The sequence below is a fragment of the Athene noctua genome, chromosome 11, assembly GCF_965140245.1.
Source record: "Athene noctua chromosome 11, bAthNoc1.hap1.1, whole genome shotgun sequence".
In the NCBI taxonomy this organism is placed as follows: Eukaryota; Metazoa; Chordata; class Aves; order Strigiformes; family Strigidae; genus Athene; species Athene noctua.
In genome coordinates, this window is record NC_134047.1 from 9496827 (window position 1) to 9521754 (window position 24928).

General features: G+C 40.6%; 1 protein-coding gene across 1 annotated transcript; it reads left to right on the plus strand.

Annotated features, from left to right (window-relative positions):
- The first annotated feature begins 1582 nt into the window (after nt 1-1582).
- VSIG1 (V-set and immunoglobulin domain containing 1) lies at nt 1583-23482 on the plus strand. The gene is made up of 8 exons (XM_074915352.1): nt 1583-1676; nt 4952-5112; nt 11495-11602; nt 17981-18179; nt 19749-19904; nt 20586-20705; nt 21725-21851; nt 23273-23482. The coding sequence occupies exons 1-8, from the start codon at nt 1595-1597 to the stop codon at nt 23454-23456; spliced, it is 1137 nt and encodes a 378-aa protein (XP_074771453.1). The 5' UTR covers nt 1583-1594; the 3' UTR covers nt 23457-23482.
- Nucleotides 23483-24928: the final 1446 nt, after the last annotated feature.

The following is a 24928-nucleotide window of genomic DNA, read 5'->3' on the forward strand; positions in this document are numbered from 1 at the left end:
TGAATTTGAATTTCAGCCTTTCAGTGTACATATTCTTTTATGGACTCCAGGTCACATGTACATCCTTGGATGAGACTTTTAACTGTCCCAAGTCTTGTCCTCCCCATCACTAAAAGGCAAGCACCACCCACCCTGTGGGAGTGCTGTGTGAAGCACTGACAGTCAGAACTAAGGAAACAACATCCTTTAGAAAACTTTTGGAGATGGCTCATATAAGAAAATAATAAAACCCTGACATCTGCCCAGAGATTGTCCAGGCATCTGCCATACACAGAAATATATGGCAGAATAAAATTCACCCGTCCATAAACCTGATCCAATAGTAACTGATGCAACCAGTAACTCACAGCTATGCTGAAGAATCTACCACCACATCACATTAGATGTGAGGGAGAACCGGGACATATCTCTCCCCTCCAACCCCACGTGGCCAGATGCTGAGCCCCACCTGCCAAAAGTGCTCCCCCAGCTGCAGCACAGCCCTGCCATGGAAAGGGTGGCTGCCCTTGCCTGCCACTAGAAAGCCAGGATCATCTGGCATGAGCTAGACCCATGTTTTCAACAAGCATGGAAAAAAAGTCACTGACCATTTTAATTGTCTTGGTCCTAGGTAGAGGCACACATCTAAAAGGCAATGCTGCCCTCTGTTACGTCCTCAGCTACTCGCTCACATCTGGCTGTGTACGCAGAACCAGCTACTCCCATCGCAGCTTGGGGCTTTGAATTAGCCTCAGTCAAATGACATGGAATAAAGCAAGCCAAGCTGGCTCCTGCAAGAAGCTGAGCACCTTCCGTTCCTAATGAGCTTCAGAGACTTAGAGAACGCATTTTGCATTTACTACGGAGAAAGTAATCTACTAAATTATTGTAATTAGTTCTTTAAGCCCTAACCTTCATCTACTGCTTTTTCACTGTGTATGTCAGGTATTAACATTTAAATAAAACTCATTATATTCACCTTGTCATTTTGTATTAATAGCATCCAACTTCACGGATTAAAACTAGATGAAACAGATATTATTATCAGTTTAGAAGACAACTTATCTTTATTTTGGTGTGTTATTGATGAGTTCAATACAGAAATTTCAAGTCAATCATGAGTCCCATGTAATAATTCTGTATAAAACTGTATAAGAAATATGTTTTAAAATGGAAATGTACTAACAACGTATTATCTCCATAGGCTCATTTTATAAAAGAAATTATAGAATTATCAGGAAATAAAGGTTATTCCTTATTCATATTAGGCCTGACTCCAACACCGGTAATCAGATTGACTGTTAAATAGCTCCAGAAATAATTTTCTTGTACTCAGTGGAAGTACTTATGTAGGCAAATACTGCTAGGCCCTGGTAAAAGTGGGAGAATCTGGACTCCTCTGATTCAAAGGTTTATTATTAACAAAACTCTCAGTTGCTTAGACCCCACAAAATGGTTTCAATTGAACAGTCACACCACTAGTCGGAGAAAGGCACACACGTGATAAAGGAGGAGAATGAAAAAGCTTATTGACGTGTTGATACACAGCCGATAAGGAAAACAAAACCCACTTAAAAAAAATAACAGTTGAGTTTTAGTTGAAGTCAGAAGCAGCATGTGGTCTCTTTTCTCTCCCAACGTCAAGAAGGTGTTTGCAGCGATGCTCAAGATATTTCCTGTTCTAGCCATCCTTACAGGTAAGAATAACAAACTGATTGAAATAGAACTGGAATTAAGGAACTTGCTGAAATAAGAGAGCAGGTGAACCCGACTGGCAAATTAGGAGAACATTCAAGACTTATTTTGGGATGGAATTAAATTCATGGCTATAATCTTATGCCATTTTTTGGAAATCAACAAGCTGACCAACGACTGGTAAGAGTTTTTTGCTCAGGAAAAGAATTTTAGCTTTGGTAAATTAATGCTTTGCTCTAAAGCCAGGAAAAGGCAAAGAGCTCTCACATAGAGCATTAGTCTTTCAAGCCTTTCCAGTTTAGTTTTTCTCACATTCAGTTTTTGTCTCCCCATAATAATAGTCCTGGGAAATGCTGCCTCAGTCCCATCCTCACCAAAAAATTTGTGGGGATGCTTAAATTTAAGCATTCAAATAATCCTCTGGATTTCCCCGAAGCTAAGTGAGGATGTAATACTTTGTGGAATCTAGGAATTATATGGTATATTAAAGAGTATCTATTATTCATGTTTCAAGGACATTGCATTGCACTAAGCTTTATTTTTAATATATACAGATGCAGACATTTTAAGTCTAATGCTCCACGGAGATGAACAGCCTCTGTATCCACTAAAGAAAATGGAAGTTAGTTTTCACATTTTCTTCTCAAGGTGGAATTATCTGGTTTGGACGCCAGATAAAGATTTTAAATAGTTGCTCTTCGTGTTTCAATGTTATCTCTCATGCACACACATAAACCCCACAGATTTTTGCCTTAGAAATGAAAAGTAATTCAGTGTTAGTACCAATACTTTTCAAAACAATGTCCTCTAATTTTAAATTTCTGGACTAGCAGTGTGTCCATACTGACGGGTGCCACTGACTGGGGGTTTCTGTAGTGGCTAGAAAAAGATTAACAGACTTGGATTTACTTCATGCATGGGACTTCAGTGAAAGTGGGCAATTCCCAATTAACTGCAATGACTTTCTCTGTAGAAAGGAAGCTGTCTTAGCATAATACTGATGAGTAAAAGACATGGATCAACTACTTTTAACAAGTTATGGTCCTGTTCACACTAGCTTTTTTCACTGAGTCACTTCTTACACATGCACTTTTTTTCATTGAAACCAAAAGGCCTACATGTATGAAATGGGATTATGAGTTTGAAACCATAAACAGTGAGCTAAGTGCAAAGCAAAAGTCCCATTAACTTCTGTGATAAGGGAACGGGCTCTGAGGGTCCAGTTCACTCCATTTTCAGACAGAAACTTCATCTTACAATTAGTGATAGCCTTGCTGGACAATGGAAGTTTGATGGGTTTTGGTTTTATATTTCACTAGAGTGAAGCCTATTTCAGCTAATGTATTTCTTCAAAACAGACAACTTCATGGAAACTAGAATGCTTTGTGGAGTCATTTATGCTAAAATTAATTTCTTCTGGAAAAGCTTGTAACAGCCAGGCTCTGTAGCACTCCTGACTCCAAAACCAGAGAATGATAAAGGAAGTATGTGAAGCAGATGACGGGAAAATCAATGTTTTCTGTAGAATGACATTGTGTTGAAAGACTGTCACTAATCCTGCAAAGAGTGGAAAATAAATACATGTAAACCTGGAAGTATTATTGTGGCAAGAAACTACCATCCTCTGGCCAACTCTAATTCTTAAAGCCAAGAACAGTGAACTAAGATAGCTAAAATAATATTACATGGCTTTTATATATTAGATCTCAGTAAGGATTAAGCTACTCATGGGACAAGCAGGACTTGCAGCCAGCATGGGGATCCCCTCTTTCCCCAAGGCACGTTTGACACATTTAGGTCAGTCTCCAGCCATTCCTGTGAGATTGTCTTCCTATATAATTTAACTCTTGCTGCAGTTTAAACCCACTAGGTCTCATCCTAGCCACCACCACCACATAGATTATTCCCTTCTTCCTTGCAGTGAGCTTTTACTATTGAAGCCATCAAACAAGGAAAACAGACCTCAAAGAGGTTCAGATAGGTCTGCATATTGTAGCAACTGATGAGCCTGCAATATTTACATGGTTAAAAATGTCAAAATAGATTATATTTCTTTTTTAAACAATGTTTTATCTCATAGGCCTGATAATTTGTGCAAAATACTCTTTTGGTATTACTGGAGGTTCTGCTTAAACTCTCAAAAGCAGCACCTGAACATGAGATGCACAGATACTCCATTGAGAAGAATATTTTGTGTGTTTTGCCTCTATCATGCATACATTCAATAAGCCCAAATGAAAGTTATTATTAGTAAAACATGAAGCTATCACCTTGCTTGTTTTGCATAGAAAGCTCTGAAAGACTTACGTTTTCCATCACATTCAAAAGAAGTATATTCTCTTTCAGAATCTTTAGACAGTAGCTTTAAAACTGGAGTCAGTGATCTAGCAAAACCCAGAAATTCAGACTTATTTTTCTGACAGCTTTATTGCCATATGTCTCCACTACTAGTAACTTATATGGAGGACAGAAGCAGATAAATACTGTAAGATGGTGCTCAATTCTTTTCCTCAATATGGCTGTGTAGCCAAGACTGATCAGAACATTATGGGAAAGGGTTCACAAGTTATGTTTTCTCCCTTTCCGCTTTTTTGCACAACAGAAAATGTTGATCAAGTTATCACAGAATTTTTCACAACCCACATAATAAAAGCTTTGTTTGACATTTCCAATGTAAAAGCATTGGAAAAGAACAGCTTCTGTGTGTAAGTGCTAAGAAACCTAAACAAAAGCAAAGTAATCAGGAAAGAAAAGCAAGAGAAAGGCTGCTGGGCTCCAGCCTGGGGGAACCCAACACTGCCACTGAGTTCAAGTCAGAACATAAAAATGTAAGAAGAGACAACACTGTAGGAGATGGTGTTCCACTCTAAAGGAGATAAGACATCTAACGGAATAACTGCAAAAGAAAGTAAAAGAGGGCTAGAGACAGCTGCGAATGAGAGTGTAAGGTGCAGGGGAGCACTGAGAGTGCAGAAGGAAGATTCTTAGTGAGAAGATAAGACTCTGCAAGTGAGAACAAGTACATTTTTAGGAACTCTGCCATTTCAGAATATTATTTGTTTTAAGGGCACAGGTATTGTGGGGGATTTATTCGCTTGTTAGCTTTTACCCACTCCCAGCTTGTTATCACTAAAAGCCCAAGGGAAAGTGTATGGAAAAGGAGAATGACTAGACATGTCCTACGGGTTTAATGGATAATGCAGAGAGCAAGGCACTCCTGTACCGCTCCCAGGGTCGGCCCTGGCTGATCTCTCCTCACCACACTTGCTGCCCACAGGCCATGTCGGCGGTGTTGTGGTGACCGTCCCCGAGAAGACAGTGAATGTCACCACAGGTGGAAACGCAACCCTCCTCTGTACATACACGAGTTCTGGACTGCTGGGAAATTTCTTTATTCAGTGGAGCTTTTACAGTGCCAGAGAGAGACAACTGCTTACCGTAAGATATTTATTTATTATTAATATGAAGTTGTATCTAAGATATCCTTAAGCCCTCAAAGAATCTTGCTATGTTTCATAGTGTTCTCCTCACTACAGACCAGGGAGGCAGGTAATGTTGGTGTTCCCACCCTAAAGACAAGGGACTGAGGTGCAATGAATTTTAGGAGCAGATGAACAAGGTTATCCAGGCTCCTAGTTCTTGCTGGCATGCCTGAGCTCCTTTAGAAACTTATGAGAAGGTACGAAAGGGATTCAGATGCTCATACAGCTTGCTCCAAGTCACACAGGAAGTGTGAAGCAGAGCAAAGACCAGGGGTCCAAAAATCACACAAGCACTCCAGCCTCTGGATCAGCTCCTTTTTCTCTTGTCTGGCAGATATTTCCTGCCATTGTGAAGGCTGCTTTCCTGGTGAGACGCCCTTGCCTATGACAATGTGTCACTCATTTAAGGGTCAAGTGAGAGCTCCCTGACTCAGCCGCTAGCGCTGCTGTGAGGCGGCTCAGTAAGAGGGGTGGTGCACAACAAGAGGCTGTCTGCGCAAAGCGAGCTGCGGGTATTTTGTCAGGACTCTGTAGAAATTTGTCATAGCAGGAAATCTGCCACAGCAACTTGCGTTGGTATTTCATGGCATCCCAAGGGTGTCATTGTGGTAGTAGAACAATTACAGATCAAAGGCAAATGTTCCCTGCCCTTCCTGAGACCCCGAGAGGCAGCAGAGCCAAAGAATCTCTCCCCCCGGGATATAACGAGACCTCGCAGTAGGCTGGAGCATCAGCACAGAGGCAGCATCAGGCCTGTGAAGGACACGAACTACTAGACAGCCACGTGCTGGAACCACTGCCCGAGCCTCTGGGGCTGTAAAGACCTTGCAGAGCAGCCTGGTCTGCCTGGAGGGGGTCAGGGATGGGATGTGTAACTTCCTATATGTACTCCCACTCCTGCCCAGAATTCAAGATCTATCATTTAATCTTATTTTTTGGTGGAGAAATGAATCCATGAATCTCACTCTGAGCATAACACGCAGGGTATGGGTTCCCATCAGCTCAGTTCTGACAGGCGCTGAGCAATCAGCAACACCTGTCCCACAATGACTGGGGTTTTTTTTCATGCCCTGGTGTCAGGTTTTCCCTGTTAGACAATCAGTCCCTTTTGTCTCCCGTTCTTTTAATCCTGTTGCTAACATTTTTCTTCTAAAAGTTCCATCCTCCTGCCCAGTGTTAGACCTGAGAGTTGATGTAAAGAGATTTGACTTAGAAGAGTGTCACAGTCCACACTAATGATATTCTTGTCCTGTTCACCAATTTCCTAATAATATTAAGTTAGGAGGTTTTCCACTGCTGATAGAGTTATATTTGGTTCATCAATTATAGCAGAATTAGACTGTCTTTCATTTGCAGAATGTACAGTATGTAACATACTTGGCATTGAAGGGCCATAGCCAGTATGTAAGAAATAGCAGTTTAATGTAAGACAGAACTGCTCAGCCTCCTGCTGTGTTTATCTTGGCCATGGATGAAGACTGTATCAGTGCTAAGTACAAACATGAGGCCCATCCCAGATTCTGACTGGAGCTGAATGCCAGAGCGACACCTTGCCTGACTAATTGTATGAATAGCTGTTACTCATAATTTGCTTTTTTCAAGTCAAAACTGTTTTATTAAATGAAGAATTATTCATGAAGGGGTGGTAGCTGCAGGTTTCCTAAGTAAGTTGTATGTAGTACAATATATTACAATTTTGATTCAGTACGTTACATAATAAATTTTAATAACTTGTTCAGGTGGGAAGTACATCACTGAGACAGGATCAAGCCCATCTTCTCCAGATTGGTTAGAGTCTTTCTGTTCTACTTGCATCAAATTTTCCATATTGCAAGACAATAAATGCAATACATTTATTGGTCAAAACCAAGAGAAATAAGCAGATTGTAGCTGCAAGTATTTTAGAGGGAGAATCAGACAGGATTTCAAGAGATCCAGGAGGGAAAAACCATTTGTAAACTGTGACCAGTGATGAGAAAATACCCCCCGAGAATTATAATCATAAAATACTGTGGGTGGTTCAGAATATGCTCAAGAAGAACTAACTGATGTGAGGCTACCAAATGTCAGGAAAACCTTATGGATCAATCCCTTGCGCACTCACTCCTGGCTTCTGCAGCTCCCACTGCAGGCAATGGGAAAGCTGTGCCTATAAAGGCTGTCAGAAACACTACTGGGAAAAATTGCATCTGGTTTTCTCCCACTCTGAAACTAATTTCATGGTAAATTCACTTTTACACCGCAACACACATGCATTTGTAATGGATGATTTGCATTTTCATTAAATAAAGTCGGTTCAATCTGGAAAGGCCATGGTTTAGTGACTAATCCCGTTCTCCTTGAACACCGAGGTAGAATTTCCTTTCGTTGCAGCGCCAGTTATCCTTGGCTTGCACACTCAGGGGGGCTCGGAGGACACCCCCCACTCCTCTGAGTCTGCTTGTGTGCCTGGTGGGCGCATGTGTGTGATGACCTGCAGGACTGGGGCACTACTCTTTATAAAATGCACCCCATTCAGTCCTGCATTACTCGACCCTGTATCCTTTACCACAACATGGCAACTCCTTACCATGTTGGACCTTTTCACAATAAAATTACTTGTGTTAATGCAAACACTGGGAAGAAAGGACTGAGACTGCTAGTGGAAAATATGGTTTAAGAAATTACACAACACAGCTGAACATGAAATTGGATTTTCAACCTCTCTCTGAACCCACAGCAATATGAGGTTGCTATTTCTGCTTCAGGCTGGTGACTTTTCTGAGTTTCAGAAATGACTGACTGAAAGCATGCATGCTTTTCTCCTACAAGTTTAAACAAAAATAATCTCTCTTTCTACAAACCTGGCTTTGCCCTGGTTGCTTGGCAAGTAACTGAAGTTAAGTTTCACGTTTTGTTCCAAGTAGGAAATATATGCATGGCAATGGAGGACATTGCCAGCTTTGGCTTTCATTGTTTAGATTAAAGAATACTAAAATGCAAGTCAAATATACATTTAATATGCTGGTAAGATGACAAAACCAACTGAATTGAACAGACTGGCACCATACCTTACCGAATACCAGAACAGTAGCTTGCATTTTAAGTGGGATAAAATGATTTAATTTTATGAAATATTTAGATTCTCCCAAAAGTATCAGTAATAAACTAACAAACAAACACATCTTTATAAGTAGCATATATTTTACCTGAAAAAGTTTGTTGAAAATTCTGGCTCAATTCAATATTTGCCCTTTTTTTTCAGCAATTGAATGGATAACATTTTCAAATTCCATTATTTAAAGTTGAAAATTTCTGCCAAGTATTTTGAAGACAGGAGACTTACATTTTGTCAAAAGAATTGCAGAAAATACATCTTATCCCACCTGCTACAATTGTAAATACTCTTGGCATCTTAGTAAGCTGTCTTGATGGCCCTGTTACTCACATGGCTGGTATATTCGCAATAATAAGATTAAGTGGGGGGTATGTTCTCCATAACAACTGTGGGGAAAAAAAATCTTGATTCTAATAGTGTTTATTTACATAATAGAGAATATGTCCCTTTCTTTCTACACTGGCAGCAAATAATAGCACAAACGGTAGAACATTAGAATTAATTAAGGCAAATTTATGTCATTAAGATGCTTTTGGCTTGAAGCATTAATGAATGTGAGCTTTCAATTACTAGATTTTAGGACATAATATATAATAAGCACAGAGGCCATAGGTACTCTTTTTAATAAGAATGTCAGTATTTTACACTGTCACTTAGGTTACAGATTTTGCAGCATTTTGAGATACATAAGCTCAGGTACAGTCCTGTCTGTAGTGAAATCAGTAAGATCAGGATCAGGATTTGTGCCAGTGCTAATTTATTGCCCCAGAGTATTCAGCATCAGATTTTACCCTACCTCAGGGTGAGGTAGTGTTCACTACTTTGCAGAGCTGATGCAGAACTGCCTCCCAGCATTGGCTTTGTGAAGCTGGCTGGTGTCTTTTGCTGTTTTTTCTAGTGTTTTCATATCCTGTTCCGCATTGCCCACCTTACACGATGCTGGCGCAGGTGCTTGAAAGTTAAAAGTCATGGCAGTTACACCAGAGAGGATGAAATACCACAAACAGGCTGTTCACAGACAGCATGATGAAAAGGGAGGCAGCAAAGAGCAGAATGGCAGGTGTTTGCAGCGCTGTTTTGAAGACAGTGCTGCTCTATATAGTGTGCAAATATAGATCTTTTTACTAATTGGAGCCTAACTTTGCTTTTTTCCTGAGAAGCTTCTCCAGTGGAAATAATTCCCCTCATTTGAACTCAATAACATAAATATCAACTCATGGAAAATAGGATGCCATATGTATTTTTAACTTTTTCTTCTTGCTATTTACCCCTTAACAACATGTCTTTTTAATGGTAGATTTAATTTTTAAATAATAACTCAGAGCCAAGGATCTTGAGAACTTTCCAATACGGAATTATCTCTATTTTAAATATGGACAAACTGAAGCAAACACTACTTATTCAGCTCACCCAGGGTAACAGAGTCCATCACAGCCTGGCCTGATTCATAAGGTAAAGTCACAACTCCTGCTAAGATCTGTGCTTCATTTCATGTTCTGAGTCACTCGGCTGGTCTCGGTGTAAAGCACCTAAGTAAATGTTTGAAAAATTGAAGTCTGCTGTTGACTCTGCACAGGCGAGGCTACAGCCTTTGAAAGCTAAATACAGCTCCTGAACCTAACCAGGGCCACACCTTGAGCCTCCAGCCCAGGCCACCCACAGTTAAAGTAAGTGAAATTATCAGAGACACTGCATCGCGACCTAAGATATTGCCAGGGTGGAATACTTGACTGAAATTTTCAATGCAGTAGATGAGTAAAGGTCATGAATGACTGTTACTTGTAAGAGAAACTGAATTATTGATAGACTTCTCATGAAGACGTTCTCTAAAAAAAGCAAGCTTTAAATATTCACAGACAGTGACACTGACACTGCTGTGGTAAAACTACTGATGAGCAATTGAGAGGGAAAGAGTGTTAGCAGCATGTAACAGCAAGAATATCTTCCATTTATTTTATATATTGGCTTTCACCCAGCCAGAGCCCTGTATTTTTCTCATATCTGTACTACTGAGAAAGTATCACTTATTGGATAGGGGCAAGGAGGGTTTCACTTACTGCAAACCATACTGAAGAGGAAGATGGCACTGCTCCCTCACGACAAGTCTAGTCATGTCCTTATACCCAGCCTTGCAGGCCTGAGAAGCCATTTTGCAAAAATCTTCACAGGAGTGAGCAGGCTTGTGTTGTCACGTTGTTCAGGAACAGGGGTCAGGGTGGCGGAGCCCAAGGCAAGCAAGAGATGCAAGAAGAGCGATCTGAGCTCAAGCATGCCTGCTCCTTTCACCCTGAAACCCCGCATTCAGATTCCCAGCAGTCCCAAGGCCAGCACAACTCTGGTGCCCAGCACAAAGCAAGGCACAGGCATGGGCACTGGGCTACCATGTGAGACCCAGGGGCCAGCCTGGGGGGGGTTCCCATAAAAACCATTGAAAGCACAAATTCTTCCCCATGTAGTATGAGTAGTTCCTGAGACCCCAGCACACACTTTCCAGCCACAGACAAGTGATACCATGTGCTGCAGAGGCTGTCAGTGCTGCAAAGGACACTGGCCTGCAAGCAGAGCTGTCCATTCCAGCCCAGGAGCGAAGATCAGCCTGTGCAAAGCACCTCCTGAAGCACTACAGGAAAACTTCCTGGAAAGGGCCTCTCTGATACATGAGCATTTCTTTTTGCCTGGGGGTGATTTTTAAAAATCATGTCTTATCTATCACTTAGATGACTGAGCAGGCACTTAAAAGGAATAGCTTCATGGAAAGCGGAGGCAGCACCTCCAATGCAGAGGAACAGAGACCCTGTTGTCATGTCACTGTGGTCTGAGTGACGCCCTGGATGTCACTGGGATTACTGTGGACTGCCCGTGGTAATCTCTGGCACTGGGGTGACAGTCTGCAGAGAGAAGATAAAATAAACTGACATACCGAAGCAAACAATAGTGAGAACACACAGGAAAGACAAGTAGAAAATGATCAAGTTGTAACCGGTGTGTTTGGAGCAAACATTAGACTTCAATTTTAGTTTGCCTTATTTTAGGTAAAATTTATAGAATTGTACTGCATCTCACTGTTGACAAAGGCTTGAGGCTGCTTCTGCAAAATCCGCTGAACACAAGGCACCCTGCCCTTGTGAACAGCACTGACAGTACTGATGGGGAGCTGTGTGGAGAAGAGGCTCTTTGATTTTGGGGGAACATTTAAAGTCTCATTTAACTCTCAGATCAGCACATTTTTACCCAAATACAGCATTCCCCGTGTCACGGTATTCTGAGTATGGATGAAAAGTCAGTCAGTCATTGTCAAAAGATGGTGTATGTGACAGATGCGCGGGGAAGATGTAGCTGGAGACACAAGGTAAGAAAAAAATCCCCACAATCTTAAGGGAAAAAAAGAGCTAAATAGCTTCTACTAGATTTATGCTGCTGTGAGACCCGTAATCATATTCTGGATGAAAATCTTAAAACCAGCACATGGCTGAGATAAGCCGAATCAGGTGCACCATTCAGAATTTTTAACTCACCCTATTTTTTATTGCATCTTCCTCTATCAAAATTATTTTGGATGTAGCTGTTGTTTTTTTCCCACAGCTGTTCTAGGTGGCTGAACTAGCACCTTCAGGAATATTTCACCCAAAGGGTATCTGAAGGGCACATCCACATACCAGGAGCATCTGGGGCTGAATGTGAGCAAGTCTGGATAGCCCAAATTTGGGGCTATATATTTACATGGTGAAAAAAAAAAAAAAATCTTCCTGGATTTCTAGAATGTAACAACATTTTGAGATGTGATGGATAGAGGGCCACTAAGCTGCTTGCTGAACTGACTTCCTCTCAGCTGTCAGCTCAACATCCCAGCCATAAACCATTCCAGACTGACTACAGTGGGAGTCCTTTCTCACCCAGGGTACAACCCCATGTAAACTGAGGTCTAATAATAACTGCTGAAGAGCAGTTACACCAAATGCATTGAGAAAACATGTTTGTGCTTGATGCACTGTAGGAATTATTCACTAATAGTTCAGCCACAAGAATGATACTGTGAGAACATGAAAGAGCTGCTCCTCAAAAGTATTTTGCACCAGCTAAAGCTGCTGAATGATTAATCCTCTAAAGGCTTCTGACTCCATCCCTTTCTTCTTCTACCAATGTGCAATTGTGACAAGACTTCTAGTCATTATTAACATCCTCAATTACTCATGCAAAAATCCCACTAATGCAGGACATAATATCCCTACTACAGCCTGGCAGATCAGAGTTTTGACAAAAATGTGTGAAAAGAAGCTGTGTATGAAAAAAGGCATTTGGGGCCAGACTCAGTCACATGACACACGTCAAAGAAACCAAAGCACATGTAAGCATTTGTTTTCTTATCTCACCCAGTTCAGAATTTGAGCCTTGGGCTTTAATTAACACTTACAGTGTGCAGCATTTGTTCTCTAATTAGATGGTAAGATGCTTAAGGGAGTGATGAACATTTTTTTCCTTTGTTGTTATTTTATAAATTCTGTCTGTACTCGGAATTCAAAAAGAGATCATGATCTCAAACCAGTGAAGTTGTTAATATCCTCCTTCATATTTATCGGTGAGAAAGAGACTTTAATTGCTCTTTTTCTAGTAGCTTGAGAAAATGTCAAACAGAAAATGATAAAACAACCCAATGACAGTGTCCTGTGAACGCCTGAGCTTTACAACTCTCCAGGCAAAGACAGTGAATCAGATGCTGAGTACATCAGCCTAGAGAAACGTCATCGAACAGGATGTTAGAGCTTTGCATCTGCTGGTGGGGGAAAGTGAGAAGGGGCTGGGGGAGGGAAGACAGGTACTGGAAAGGAAGTCATATCCTGAAACTGCCCCCCAGTCAGGAAATTAAGACTACTGTGGAGATTGAGAGATATTTTGCAACACATCTTCAAGAACATCTCATCTTACAATTTTGATATCGAGATGTACTAGGCAGGTACAGCAATGTGATGCAATGACACCAGGAGATGGAGGGTGGGAGGAATATTGACCTGGAAATTATTAATTAGTCCATCCAAAGACATTTGAAAGACATTTGTATTTGTCCTGCCCCAAGAAGAAATGAAGCAGATGGAGGCATGTTTCTTCTAATTTACTGCCTGCTTTTTCACACACAACCTCCACCCCCTAAGGAAGAAGATCTTTCTATATAAGATGTATAAAGGAAACCTGTAGGTGGGTTCCTCACTCTCTGCCAAACACCTGGCAGCCTTTGAAAATCCTCAGCTCAGCATCAGCTTTGCCAAGTGCTTCCGCTGCAGGCAAATACTTTCCTCACCATCACACTAGAAGAGGAGGCAGGCTTCCCACAAGTCAGCTAAAGGAAAAGGACATGTGATTTCATGTACCAGATCCTTCAGAATTGGGCACAACATCTGGAGTGCACTGAGATTACCAAGATTTTCTTCCAAATAAGTATGATCATTCCCAATTCCCTGTGCTGTTTGTAAGCCAGCTCCCACAAACAGGTACATGGATAATCGACCCAACTGCCTTGGAAGTCTATGAGCCCAAACCCTTTTCTTGGTTCCGGCAGAAACTGTAACTGTGGAAATGCAAAGTAACTATACCACTGCCTCAGAAAGCTGAGAAGGATGGCTGCTGACATTAGCGGCTTTAGGCACTGCCTGGCCCACAAGTTGAATAACCAACTAAACTGAAATCCTTTCTAAGGTCAGGGAGATGTTTTCTGGGCAACTAAACTGTTTTGCAGAAACTGGTGTTTCATACTGTGGAGTTATCAGGGACAGCATTTTTCGGAGTGATAATCTCTGCTCTTTTTTCCATCAGTTGTTTGATTAGTCATCCAAAGCAGCTGCTCCCATGAAATGTGAAAAGGCACCATTATATAAAAACTTGCATGAGCAGACTAGGTGGTAAGGAGAAGCAGCAACCATTACTGCATCTTCATCACTGTTTTAACACTGGTAAATCATCAACTTCACTAGAGCTGCTCATGGTTTGCTTGAGGACATGAAAAACTTATTTTTTTCAAGAGAAGCACAGCAGATTTCTTTCATATTTTTTTACATTCAAGATGTTGCAGTTTAAATATATTTATCACACCAAATTAAAAAGGCTTCCAGGAAAAGTCTACCATTGATTAAATTTACAATTTTCTCATACAGACATTTTAAGGACATTTTAGGTAAAATGGAAAGAAATGTCAACAAGATGAGTTTCTGTAGGAGGGAACATTAGCTGTCAGTTGCACGAAAATAAAAGTCTTCTATATCTTGAACAGAAAACAAGTTTTTTACTTTTGAAATGGAACAGAAACATTTTTGCAGATTTTCATTTCAGCTTTTTAAAAGGCACAAACACGAGTTTTGCAAGGACAGCATAAAAATACTTTGAACAGGGCTTAAAATATCTATTTTGAGTGTATTGTTTAAAATGGGCTATGAATTCACATCCAATTAACTGAAACATGTTCCTTTTAAATGAAATTTCCTGTGTACACAATCCAATCATACCTCTGGGAGAAGATATACACTCAGTAATTAATCACAATGTTGCTCAGCCTTTTTGGTGTTTACCATCTTCCTGCAGGCAATAAACTCCAGAGTCGGGAGATAAGCATCATACAGGAGCAGAAAAAAACAGAGAGCGCGCAGGAGCCTGCAGAGGAAACGAATGCATTTCCCTGAGATGTTCCACTGCCTTTATGTTCATAGTTGAAAAAAACAACCCAGAAAGATTCTGTTTAAACACACGGAGAGAAAAAATATTCTCTGCTGCGTTGACAACTGCCTCAGATTTAACAGTGTACACTAAAGACTTTCTACGTGCACTCAGGCAGAAAGAGAGAACACAGGGGATTAATTTTTCAGTGTATTATATAAGGGCTTAGATACAATATTCACCCCTGACTTCAGATCAAATATACTGAGGAGTGCTTGCCCCTCTATAATGTTAACTGGCATCGCCTGATGCCAGTTGATCTCAAACTACATTTGAGATTTGCTGTAGTGCCAGTCCTATCTCCCAGGAACATGTGCTACAGCTAAGCTAGCAGTCAGTGGGCAGCTTCTGCTACCGTGTACTCTCATATAAATCCCAGATCGCTCTAAGTGACTGAGTAGAATTTAGCCCCTCTTTTCAGTAATCAGGCCGTTTAGTAGTATTTAATGGGCCTGTCTCTCATCTCATGCTGCTGCATGTCACGCATTCATTTAAGTCATGGTACAACTTAATTTCACATTAGTGTGAAGAGCTGACGGAAGCTCTTTCCCTACCCCATTCAAACGGATGCAATTGATCCAGAGGAGATGCAAATCCAGCCCATCACTGCTGAGATCTATACAGGAATGTCAGTTTAAGAGGAGCCTGAAGTTAGAAGTTACAGTTTCTGAAACTTCAGACTCTTGCAAGGAACAGTGGTAACACTCTGTTGTTGCTCATACCTGGATAAATGTAGAATGAGACAAGTGTGGCCAGTGTGTTTTTGTAATTACAGGTAGATCAGTTTTTTGATGAGAAATTTGCTTAAACCAGACTCCTTATTTTGAACAATCTCCTTCCTTGGTGAATACAAGGGTGTGCATCTAGACTCTGGTTTTGCAGTAGAGGTCCATTTCTAGGCACTTGCAAAACATAAAATCAGTTTTAAAACAGATGGCACTGCATGCAAACAAGGGAAACTGGAGAGTCTATCCAGCTGTTCAGCAGACTTTCTAACCTAGTCTGCTGCTGTGCAAACACTGCACCTCTTGTGCTTCCTCACTGCAATGCCATTTTTCTACATGTTGGCTATGTAGAGGTGCAGCTTTGGAGTTCAGAGCCCTGCATCAATTGTACCTGGTGTTTGCAATCCTGGGGCAGGGGAAGATAAAGTCTGCCTGGAAAGCAGGCAAAATTGCACTAGAGATGGGGCCAAGCTGCAGTACCAGACCTCCCGGTGCTCTGCAGTCTGGGTTCCGACCTTCACTTCAAAGCCTTATCATTGCATAAAGCAGCTGTGCTCTGGCAGTTTTGGGGTGTAGCTTACCTTAAGCTAATAAAGGCTTTCAGATAACATTGCTTAAAGACTTCAATCAACACTGTATCTGGGTGAATAAATAGAATTAAGAATATTCTTAATTCAAAATGCAATCAGTTGATCTGCAAAGTAAAGCAAATAATACTTCTTGCCTAGGGATCTGCAGTATCCCTAAAGGCAGGGCATCTTGGCCAAAAGGAAATTCTGATACTAGGCAGGTGTGAATGGCATTTCACGAGTCTGTGAAGCTTTTACCTACACTTGTTTTCCAGCTATTCCCATTAAAAACATGCTGTTAGTCCAACTTCAGTAAATACATTTACATTGCTGATTCTGGAATACTGTCTGTAGGAATGATGTTAGATCTATTTGGGTCCAAATCTGTAATTCTATATGGTTATCTGTCACCAGTTTAAAAATTGACTGAGTATGCTGGAACAGTTCACTTTGCCTGGACAATGGAGTTTGTGCATGTAGACATGGGAACACACTGCCTATCCCAAATACTATCACTTTTACACAACACTATCATTAACAACTAAGAAAAATAATTAACGTTCCATAGATTTCCACATTACCTTTGTTCTTTCAGATCTTGGTTTCACAGCAGAGCTAGACTGGGCAGAGAGTATGTACTCCTTGAGAGCTATTATATTTACCCCAGCCCAGATAAGATACTGCAGTTCCCAAACAGACTCAAGGCCCAAGCCTCACACTGCCAACCAGGCTCCACATTGAACACAATTCTACTTCTCCTTTCCATCAACAGCCAACAGGTTTGGGCTTACAAGCTTATGAGGCCAATTCTACTGCCACAGTGCTGTTAAGTACAACTGAAGTCAGTGAAATCAGTCACTGTTAAACAGCAAATTTTTATTTGGGAGGAAATGTTGCATTCCTTAGAGACATTTATCGTTATTATATAATTCTGCAAAACTTTTTTACTGTTTAGTAAAAGGGGAACTTGATCCCAAATGGGTGCCCCTCCAAGCACTGAGGCCAACAGGTATTCTTGGCTTCCACCTACGATATAAACACAAAAAGTTTATAGCTCATGATAGTCCATGACACTGTCTCTGACCCTGATTACACAAATAAGGAGAAGCATGGCTGCTCTAACTGCATGCATGATGATTCTGCTGGTGTTCTCATACTGCATTTTTATTGCTTCCATATTTACTGCCAACAGATCAGGCACCTTGTTTGCTTAGACCTGTGTCCTGTAAATTCATTTCAGTTCTCAGTTTGCTAGCATCTCTATTTCAAAAGCTCTGCAGCCATCCACTTTTTGCAATGACAGGTCCATTCTTGTCACCATCTTCTACTGAGCCACTTATTAATGATATCACAAATTATCAGTGCTTCAATTAGTACCACTATTCATTGTGCATGACAGCATTTTTTCACAGAATTGTCATACGATGGTCAATGGTCTCACCTTTGTTTTCACAGATGCATCAGTCTGTGACTGGAGTATCTACAAAGAACTAGCTATTGTCCATTTGCACAATTTTAAAATCCCATTTCTGAAAAGCTTGTCTTTTACAAACCACTAGAAATATATATTCAAATGTACCACGTTGTCATCTCAGCTTTCTCGGGAGAGGGGAAAAGAAAGGGGGTGACATTGCTTGGCTTAATCAGAAATGAACTATATTCCAATTGTAAGTACCAAACAAAGAGACAGGAAAATCTCTTGTTATTAAACTAACAATTGATTCTTTATCACAGATCTATTATTATACAGGAGGCCAGTCTTACTCTTATGGAGAGTTTAAGAACAGGATAACAGCCGCAACAGGTCCAGGGAATGCATCAATAACAATCTCCAACATGCAGCCCTCAGACACTGGTTCCTACACCTGTGAAGTTTTCAGCCCAGAGGCTGATGTTGGACAGAGCCAGAAATCTGTGATTGTCCGTGTGCTGGGTAAGCGTCTTTCCTCTCTATTGCTGGATTGTTGTTTTCTTCCCTTATTATGAAACACTGAATTCACGGCTCAAAATGCGTAGGACCAGAGGGAAGAACAGAACTGTGATAAACAAGGCCCGTGATGCAGAGAAAGGGCTCACTGATGCACTGGCGCAGGTTTTTCCCAAGGGCTTTGGAGGCAGGCAGAGCCGGGGGTGCCCTCTAGCTTCCAGACAAAGCAGCCTGAAACCGCTCCGCAGCTGCCCTTGCCTCACCCACAGAAACACCTCATTTTCCCACCAGCCGCCTTCAGATTCACGCTGTGCTCTCAAAAAGCTAACGTAAGCAGTGGGTAGCTAGAATTACCCAACTTCCCTACATTTTTCATGTTAGACAACAAAGTGATACTAACGTTGAATAAAATAAAAAGCTCTTTTAGCTGGGAGTGACTTTTCTCTGAAGCCATTACATCCAGTCCCAGCAAAGACCAAAATTTTACTAATTTTACCAAATGTTGGTCATGGTGACTTGCATAAATCTAGGGAGAGGCAGCAGGACAGCCCAAGGGTTCTGGCTTGACCCCCATCCCCAGAAACTCTGGAAACTTAGTATGTGTTGAATGGAAGGAGTACAAAGTCTATTTTGGATGTAAGAAAGCAATAGCTCAGCCATGAACGGGCAGGTCAGAAAGGATGACAAGCAGTGGAATGAGCTATTTTACTTCCTAATAAGATAAAAGTATTTACTAACCCCATCTAAATATTGCTTTTATGTTGAGAATTCATACCTGCTCAGAGTGACAAACCAAAGTCATGTGAGAACATGATTCCATCATCATTTGCCTATCTGCCAGGGATAAGAAAACGACATATCTAAACTCAATCCCTGAAAATTAAAGTACAACTGTTAATTCTCATCTAAAATTCACCAAACAAATAGCAAACCTTGGAGCAGTTGAGTAAGAGATCATACTTTTCACATGAAAACTGAAAAAGGTTATTCATTTACGCACGCAAAATTGGGCTGTGTTCACTGCTAGTATAGTTCCACCAATTGTACTCTAAAGAACCACAACAGCATATCTACAGGGAGGAAATGAAAAATAATAGGTGTAGTTGAAGACAGAATCTTCTCCTGTGTGCAAAGTGAGGAGATGGTATCAAAACAGATATATGTTTTAACAGAACTGTAGTAAATTAATTTCTTCTGCAACAGAAAAGCTTCTGCTGTGTCCCTAAAGAAAATTATGTTGCTATGTGGCAGAATGGTGTACAATGAATAGTGATTGGCCCATTATAATTAAAGTAAATGATAGTCTTCATCTCAACACCTCCATAGTAATATTTGGTATGCAAATGGAAGAAAAGATAATAAAAATGTATCCTATGCCATGTACATTTATTTAACTCAGATCTTTTTGGGAAAGCCTTTGGTCAGATCCATAAACAAGACTGCTCTCGGATGGAAATCTGCAGGTGGGGCTCAGTTCTTTACTTACAGCAGCACCATACCAGAACTCGAGGCGGATGCTTGCAGCCCTGGGTATGTACTCACCATGTGTCTGTTCTCCTCATTGTTATTTTACAGTCAAACCGTCAAAACCCTTCTGCAAAATAGAAGGAACACCTGAAAAAGGCCATCTAATCTACCTCTTATGTAAATGTGAAGAAGGATTGCCTCGCCCTACCTACCACTGGTACAAAGTAGATGAGAATACCCTCAAGCCTGTGACTGAACAACTTGGTACGTAACTACAGGACTACCATACCGTGTCCAAGACCTGGAATTCCACAGTACCGGCCATTTCAAACACTGTGTATCACAAAGGGTAGTTAAAATTTATCATCCTATTTCGACAATGTCACAAAATCATAATTTCACTTATTTGAATCAACTGATAGCTGTCACAAACACAGAACATTTTTTCTATTGGTTTTAATAAAAATTGTGTGGCATGTTAAAGTCTTGTCTATGCCATTACTTTGAATTGTTAAAATGGGAGAAAGGTTTATGCCTTTGCATCTCCCTTCCCTTGGAATTTTAAGCGAACATACTCAGAATAAATTGAGCCAATTTGACATTCAGGTGCTAATACGTCCATCCCAAAAATCTTCAGTACTTGCTACATTTTCATTTGTGAAGTTACACTGACAATAGTATCCATGGGTGTAAAACATCAGAAGACAGACTGATCTGCAGAGTAAGGGCCTACTTCTCATGTTCTTATACTCTCCTGTAGAATCCACTGTAGTAATTTTCAAGGAAGGTAAATGTTTTTTATTTAAAGAATATAAAAAAAACCCAAATGAATGAATAATTGGAGACCTTGTTTCTAACCTCTTAATAGCTATCAGTATTACCAACTAAAGAAAACCATTTGCCTCTACAGTATACAAACTGTAATCTACCTGCTCTCTGTCCCAGATCCAAAAACTGGCATTCTTTACATTGGCAACCTCACCACCTTTGAAACTGGGTATTACCGGTGCATAGCCAGCAACGTCCTGGGGAACAGTACCTGTGAGCTCGACCTAACTGCAAAGCGTAAGTTTAATGTATGAAAGTAATCACATATTTGATGTATGATATGCACAGTTTGCAGGACGATGACAGCTGGAACAACTTTACAGCATAGATTTTTTTGAAATAAGAACAGAATGGGCTTTGAAGACCTCTGGAGTTTTCATCTAGGCATGCCAGAATTTACACTGGCCTAGACAACTTATTTAACTTCTCCAGCTTCATTTCCCCCTGGGAGAAGTAGCTGAGCCTGTCCCTGACTGCAGAGCCTTTACTAAGAGCCGACAGACATGGAGTTCAGAGCAATTTCTTCCAGCTAACAGTCCCACTAAGGTCTCCCCGCTCCAGAACTTACAACCATCACTGAAATGTGGCAGTACAAGGACTGGGGCACTGTAGATGTGACCACTAGCTAAAAATACCTTATCCTTATTCCCCTCAAGCAGTGATCAACCTTATCCTGACTGTTCTCAAGCAGTGGTCAACCACATCTGCATGCAGATTTTTCACATAACCAGTACATTTAAGAAGAGTCAAGCATATGTTGTACAACCAGCCACGAGAGATGCCCCTGAAATGGGTCACTCAATTACTCAGTGGTCTATAAAAAGAAGAACTAGAAGCTGTATTGAAGTGGAAATAGAAGGTTTTAGGGACTAACAAATGATCAGAGCATACGTTTTACATCTCACCTGCAAGACAGAGATAAAGACAACCTGAAATTCAGAATTTGCTTGTGAGGACTGAAGAGCAAAGGCTTTCAACTACTGCCAGTGTCAAGAGCCTAATGTCTCCCTTAGCCAGGCATAAACACAGGGTTTGTTGGGGTAGGGAGCTAACCAGCAACGCAGCAAAGGTCACAGACACACAGTTCTCTCTTTCCTAGAGAACCTCTGGGCTCCCTCCTGGAAATACAGCTGTCAGTGAGTTTTTTAGTTCTTCAAATCCAATACCTTTCTGCTAAAGGCTCCTCCACTAAATTTTTATGGGATATTGCTATAATAATAGTTCTTAAAAAGTCAAGTAATCTTTTTTCTTTCCAGATTCAGACAGTGGTATTGTTGCTGGAGCATTAATTGGAGCAATTCTGGCAGCTGCCATAATTTCCATTATCGTCTGGGTCTTAACCAAGAAGGCAAAGAATAAGAAGTCATCAAGTAATGAGATGCAGTAAGAGTTTGTTTGCTTCATTTTAAGACAATTATTTCTGTAAAGCACTGCTGATAATCCAGAACTGATGTAAAACGTAATTACTTTAAATATTGTTTGAAGGGTAAACAATACGGGTTTTGAGAAAACTTCCAGAGTGAGAATATTTGCTTTTCTGTGACTTTTAAACTGTTTTCTCTTGTAACAGAAGTTCTCATTACCCTCTTCCCTGTGTTTACAGGCAGCTACCATTTAGCAGTATCTAAAATAGTAAAGTAAATGTTTTTTAAAGAACACAAACTAAAAGTAGCAAGTTGGGAAGTTTTTAATATTTACATTAATGGTGACTGTTAATGGCAGGTGGAGGAAGTAAAAAAAAGGAATAGCAGCTAAGGGTTGCCTCAGCAAATTTACTGGGATTGTATGTTATTGGATTTAAACACAGGGCTCAGTTCATTGCTATTTGAAATTACAGGCTTGGGATACTCTGAGGTATCTCAAATGGCACGAGACACAAAGTTTAGGCAACAGCATGGAGCCCTGAATGTCCATTTTGATTCTGCTCTGGAAATGACTTTCCTTCTGTGCTTTGGTTGATCATTTTTCCCTTAAATTGCCAAATCTTCAGAATAGGGAAAATCTTACATGCTATACAGACTGTATTTAGCCCCATAATGTTAAATGCTAAATGAATACATGCAGTTGAGGGCAGAAAAAAAAATTATGTTACCTGAGCACTTCCCTGTAGCACAGGTTTAAGACTTCCTGAGAAGGAATTCTGCTAATCCAGACAGGTGGTGTGTCACTCATGCACCTATTTCTGCTTTGAATTGATGTAGCATTAACAACTAATTTTATGCTCAGATCCTAATAAATCTTACTACATGGAATTAGTCCACTAGCATCTGATATTTTTTAAATGTGAAAGTGCTTAAATATCGAGAGTTGATTTCTTATTGTTTTGATAAGATAAATGGAATTCACACCTGTTACTAAAAATACTTTTCTAGATTTCAGCCTTTTCAGCTCTTTTCTGACTGCACTCTATCTTTTATGCACTTGAATGGGACACCAGATCTCCATGGAATTTCTCAGAAAGCTCACACCAAGCAGTGTTTTACTACCTCTTCTCAGACAGTTTGCTGGGACTGTTTCCATTCTCCTTTCCTGACTTAGCATTTAAACATACTAAAACCCATTTTACTCTAATGGGATCACTTAAGCCAGTGGTGCAGATCAGTCTTACTCCCTAACACTGTGTCACTCCCTCTGTCTTTGCAGCAGTGATGTTGTAGCCTTTTCAGGTGCTCTTGGAACAGTCATAATAATATGTGGGTTACTATTTAGACAACAAAAGTGCAAAGACTCATTCTTTTGAAAGACTCTAGCATAGATGGGATTTCAACATGTGAAATCACAATCCTCATCCTGTCTTCCTGCAGAGAAATGGCCCAGAAACAATCCAATGCAGACTATGTTCAGGTACCTAATGAAGAAACCATTCCTGCAACCACAGTTCCATCAAGCAATGCAACAAATGAATACCCTAGTGTCGATGAAACAGCAGCCTCTGGAACAGCTGAAAATGATGAGAAGCAAGAAGCGGAAAAAGAAGAAATAGCCTAGAGTTTTAATACAGTTTTCCTTGTCAGCTTTGGACCCCTTTATACAAAAATTGTTGCAATTGAATTAACACAGAAGCATGACTAAATCTTAAATGGCCATTTGTATTGTGAACCACTGGGCTGGAGAGTGAAAAGGGTCTGTAACACACGCACCTTACAGACAGCTGAAGATTTGGCCTTTAAAATAACCAAATTTCATTTGTTATCTAGTTATAATTGTACATAAGCATAAAAAGTCTATAATCCAAATTTATCCAACCTATTTTGCAAAACTAATTAGGAAATGGGCTGACACATTTGACAAAAGTAAGAGCTTTCCAGTCAACTATCGGTGATGCTGTATATATCCACACAGTTCTGGACCACAGCAGTCTTCTCCAGAAACAGTGTTGGCCAATCTCATGCTTCTTATACACCAAGAACAATCATCATGGCCAATACATTGCAGTGTTCAAAGGATCTGATTTTGCATGTCAGAAGTAAAAAGAAGTTTCATCAATGTCATCAGAGTGCAGAAACAGATTTTAAGACCTGGAACAATGATATCTTGGGTGTCTGAATTCCCCTTAAAGCTAAAAAAAGCCTTTTATCCTGTTGCTGCCTGATATGGAATACATTTTGTTAACAGTGATCTTGGCTTTAAAGTTCCCAAGGCACCAGCATTGCAGAGTCATGTGTTCCAGCATTTCTGGTTTTCAGTTTAATGGAACTAGCATTCAGGTACACAGTTCAGACATCAATTGATTGGTTTCCAGTCAACAGGAGCTGGAACTCTAAATCCCTTGCAAGGCTTGTTGTAATAGGCACACAGAGTATCAGATTCCTCATGACATGTGGATACAGCTGCTTTCAAAACTTAGAAGTGAACACTGCCTACTATACAACACACTAGCTTAGACTGCTTCCTCAGCCTGAGATGTTTTAAATCTACTCCCAGGCAACCACCCTACCCACTAAGCAACAAACTCATGCTACTTTTCTTCTGGTCTCATTAGCCCAGTGTAACTTTGACTGTTTTCTATAGGTGAAAGCACCATGAGGAAAGGTAAGTAGTGCATGCACACCAATAACCAACAGCTGAGTAATGAACACTCGCTTGGAAAGAGAAAAAGGAATTGAACCACATACACCTGATCACTAGACACCTCTTCTCTCTGGGTCTTGTTTCTAAGGTTAAGCAAACTCAGTTCTTCAAAAGGGCAAAGATACTCTTTTCAGAAGAGCTCAAGGACCACAGGGCTCAGGGGAATAGACACACACAGCCTCAGCAACTCCCTTCTAAACTACATGAGGCAGGCACTCACTGACACGAGGCGACACTGGTTTCAGTCTTGTGCACTGCAGAAAACCCCCATCAGGCTCAGGGATCTTTTTGGCACTAAGTCGTATATAGGAGCTAATGTTCATAAATGCTTTGGTGACTCTTCCTACTCTGTAAGTATTAGTTATATGCAACAGTCATCTTTAAGACAG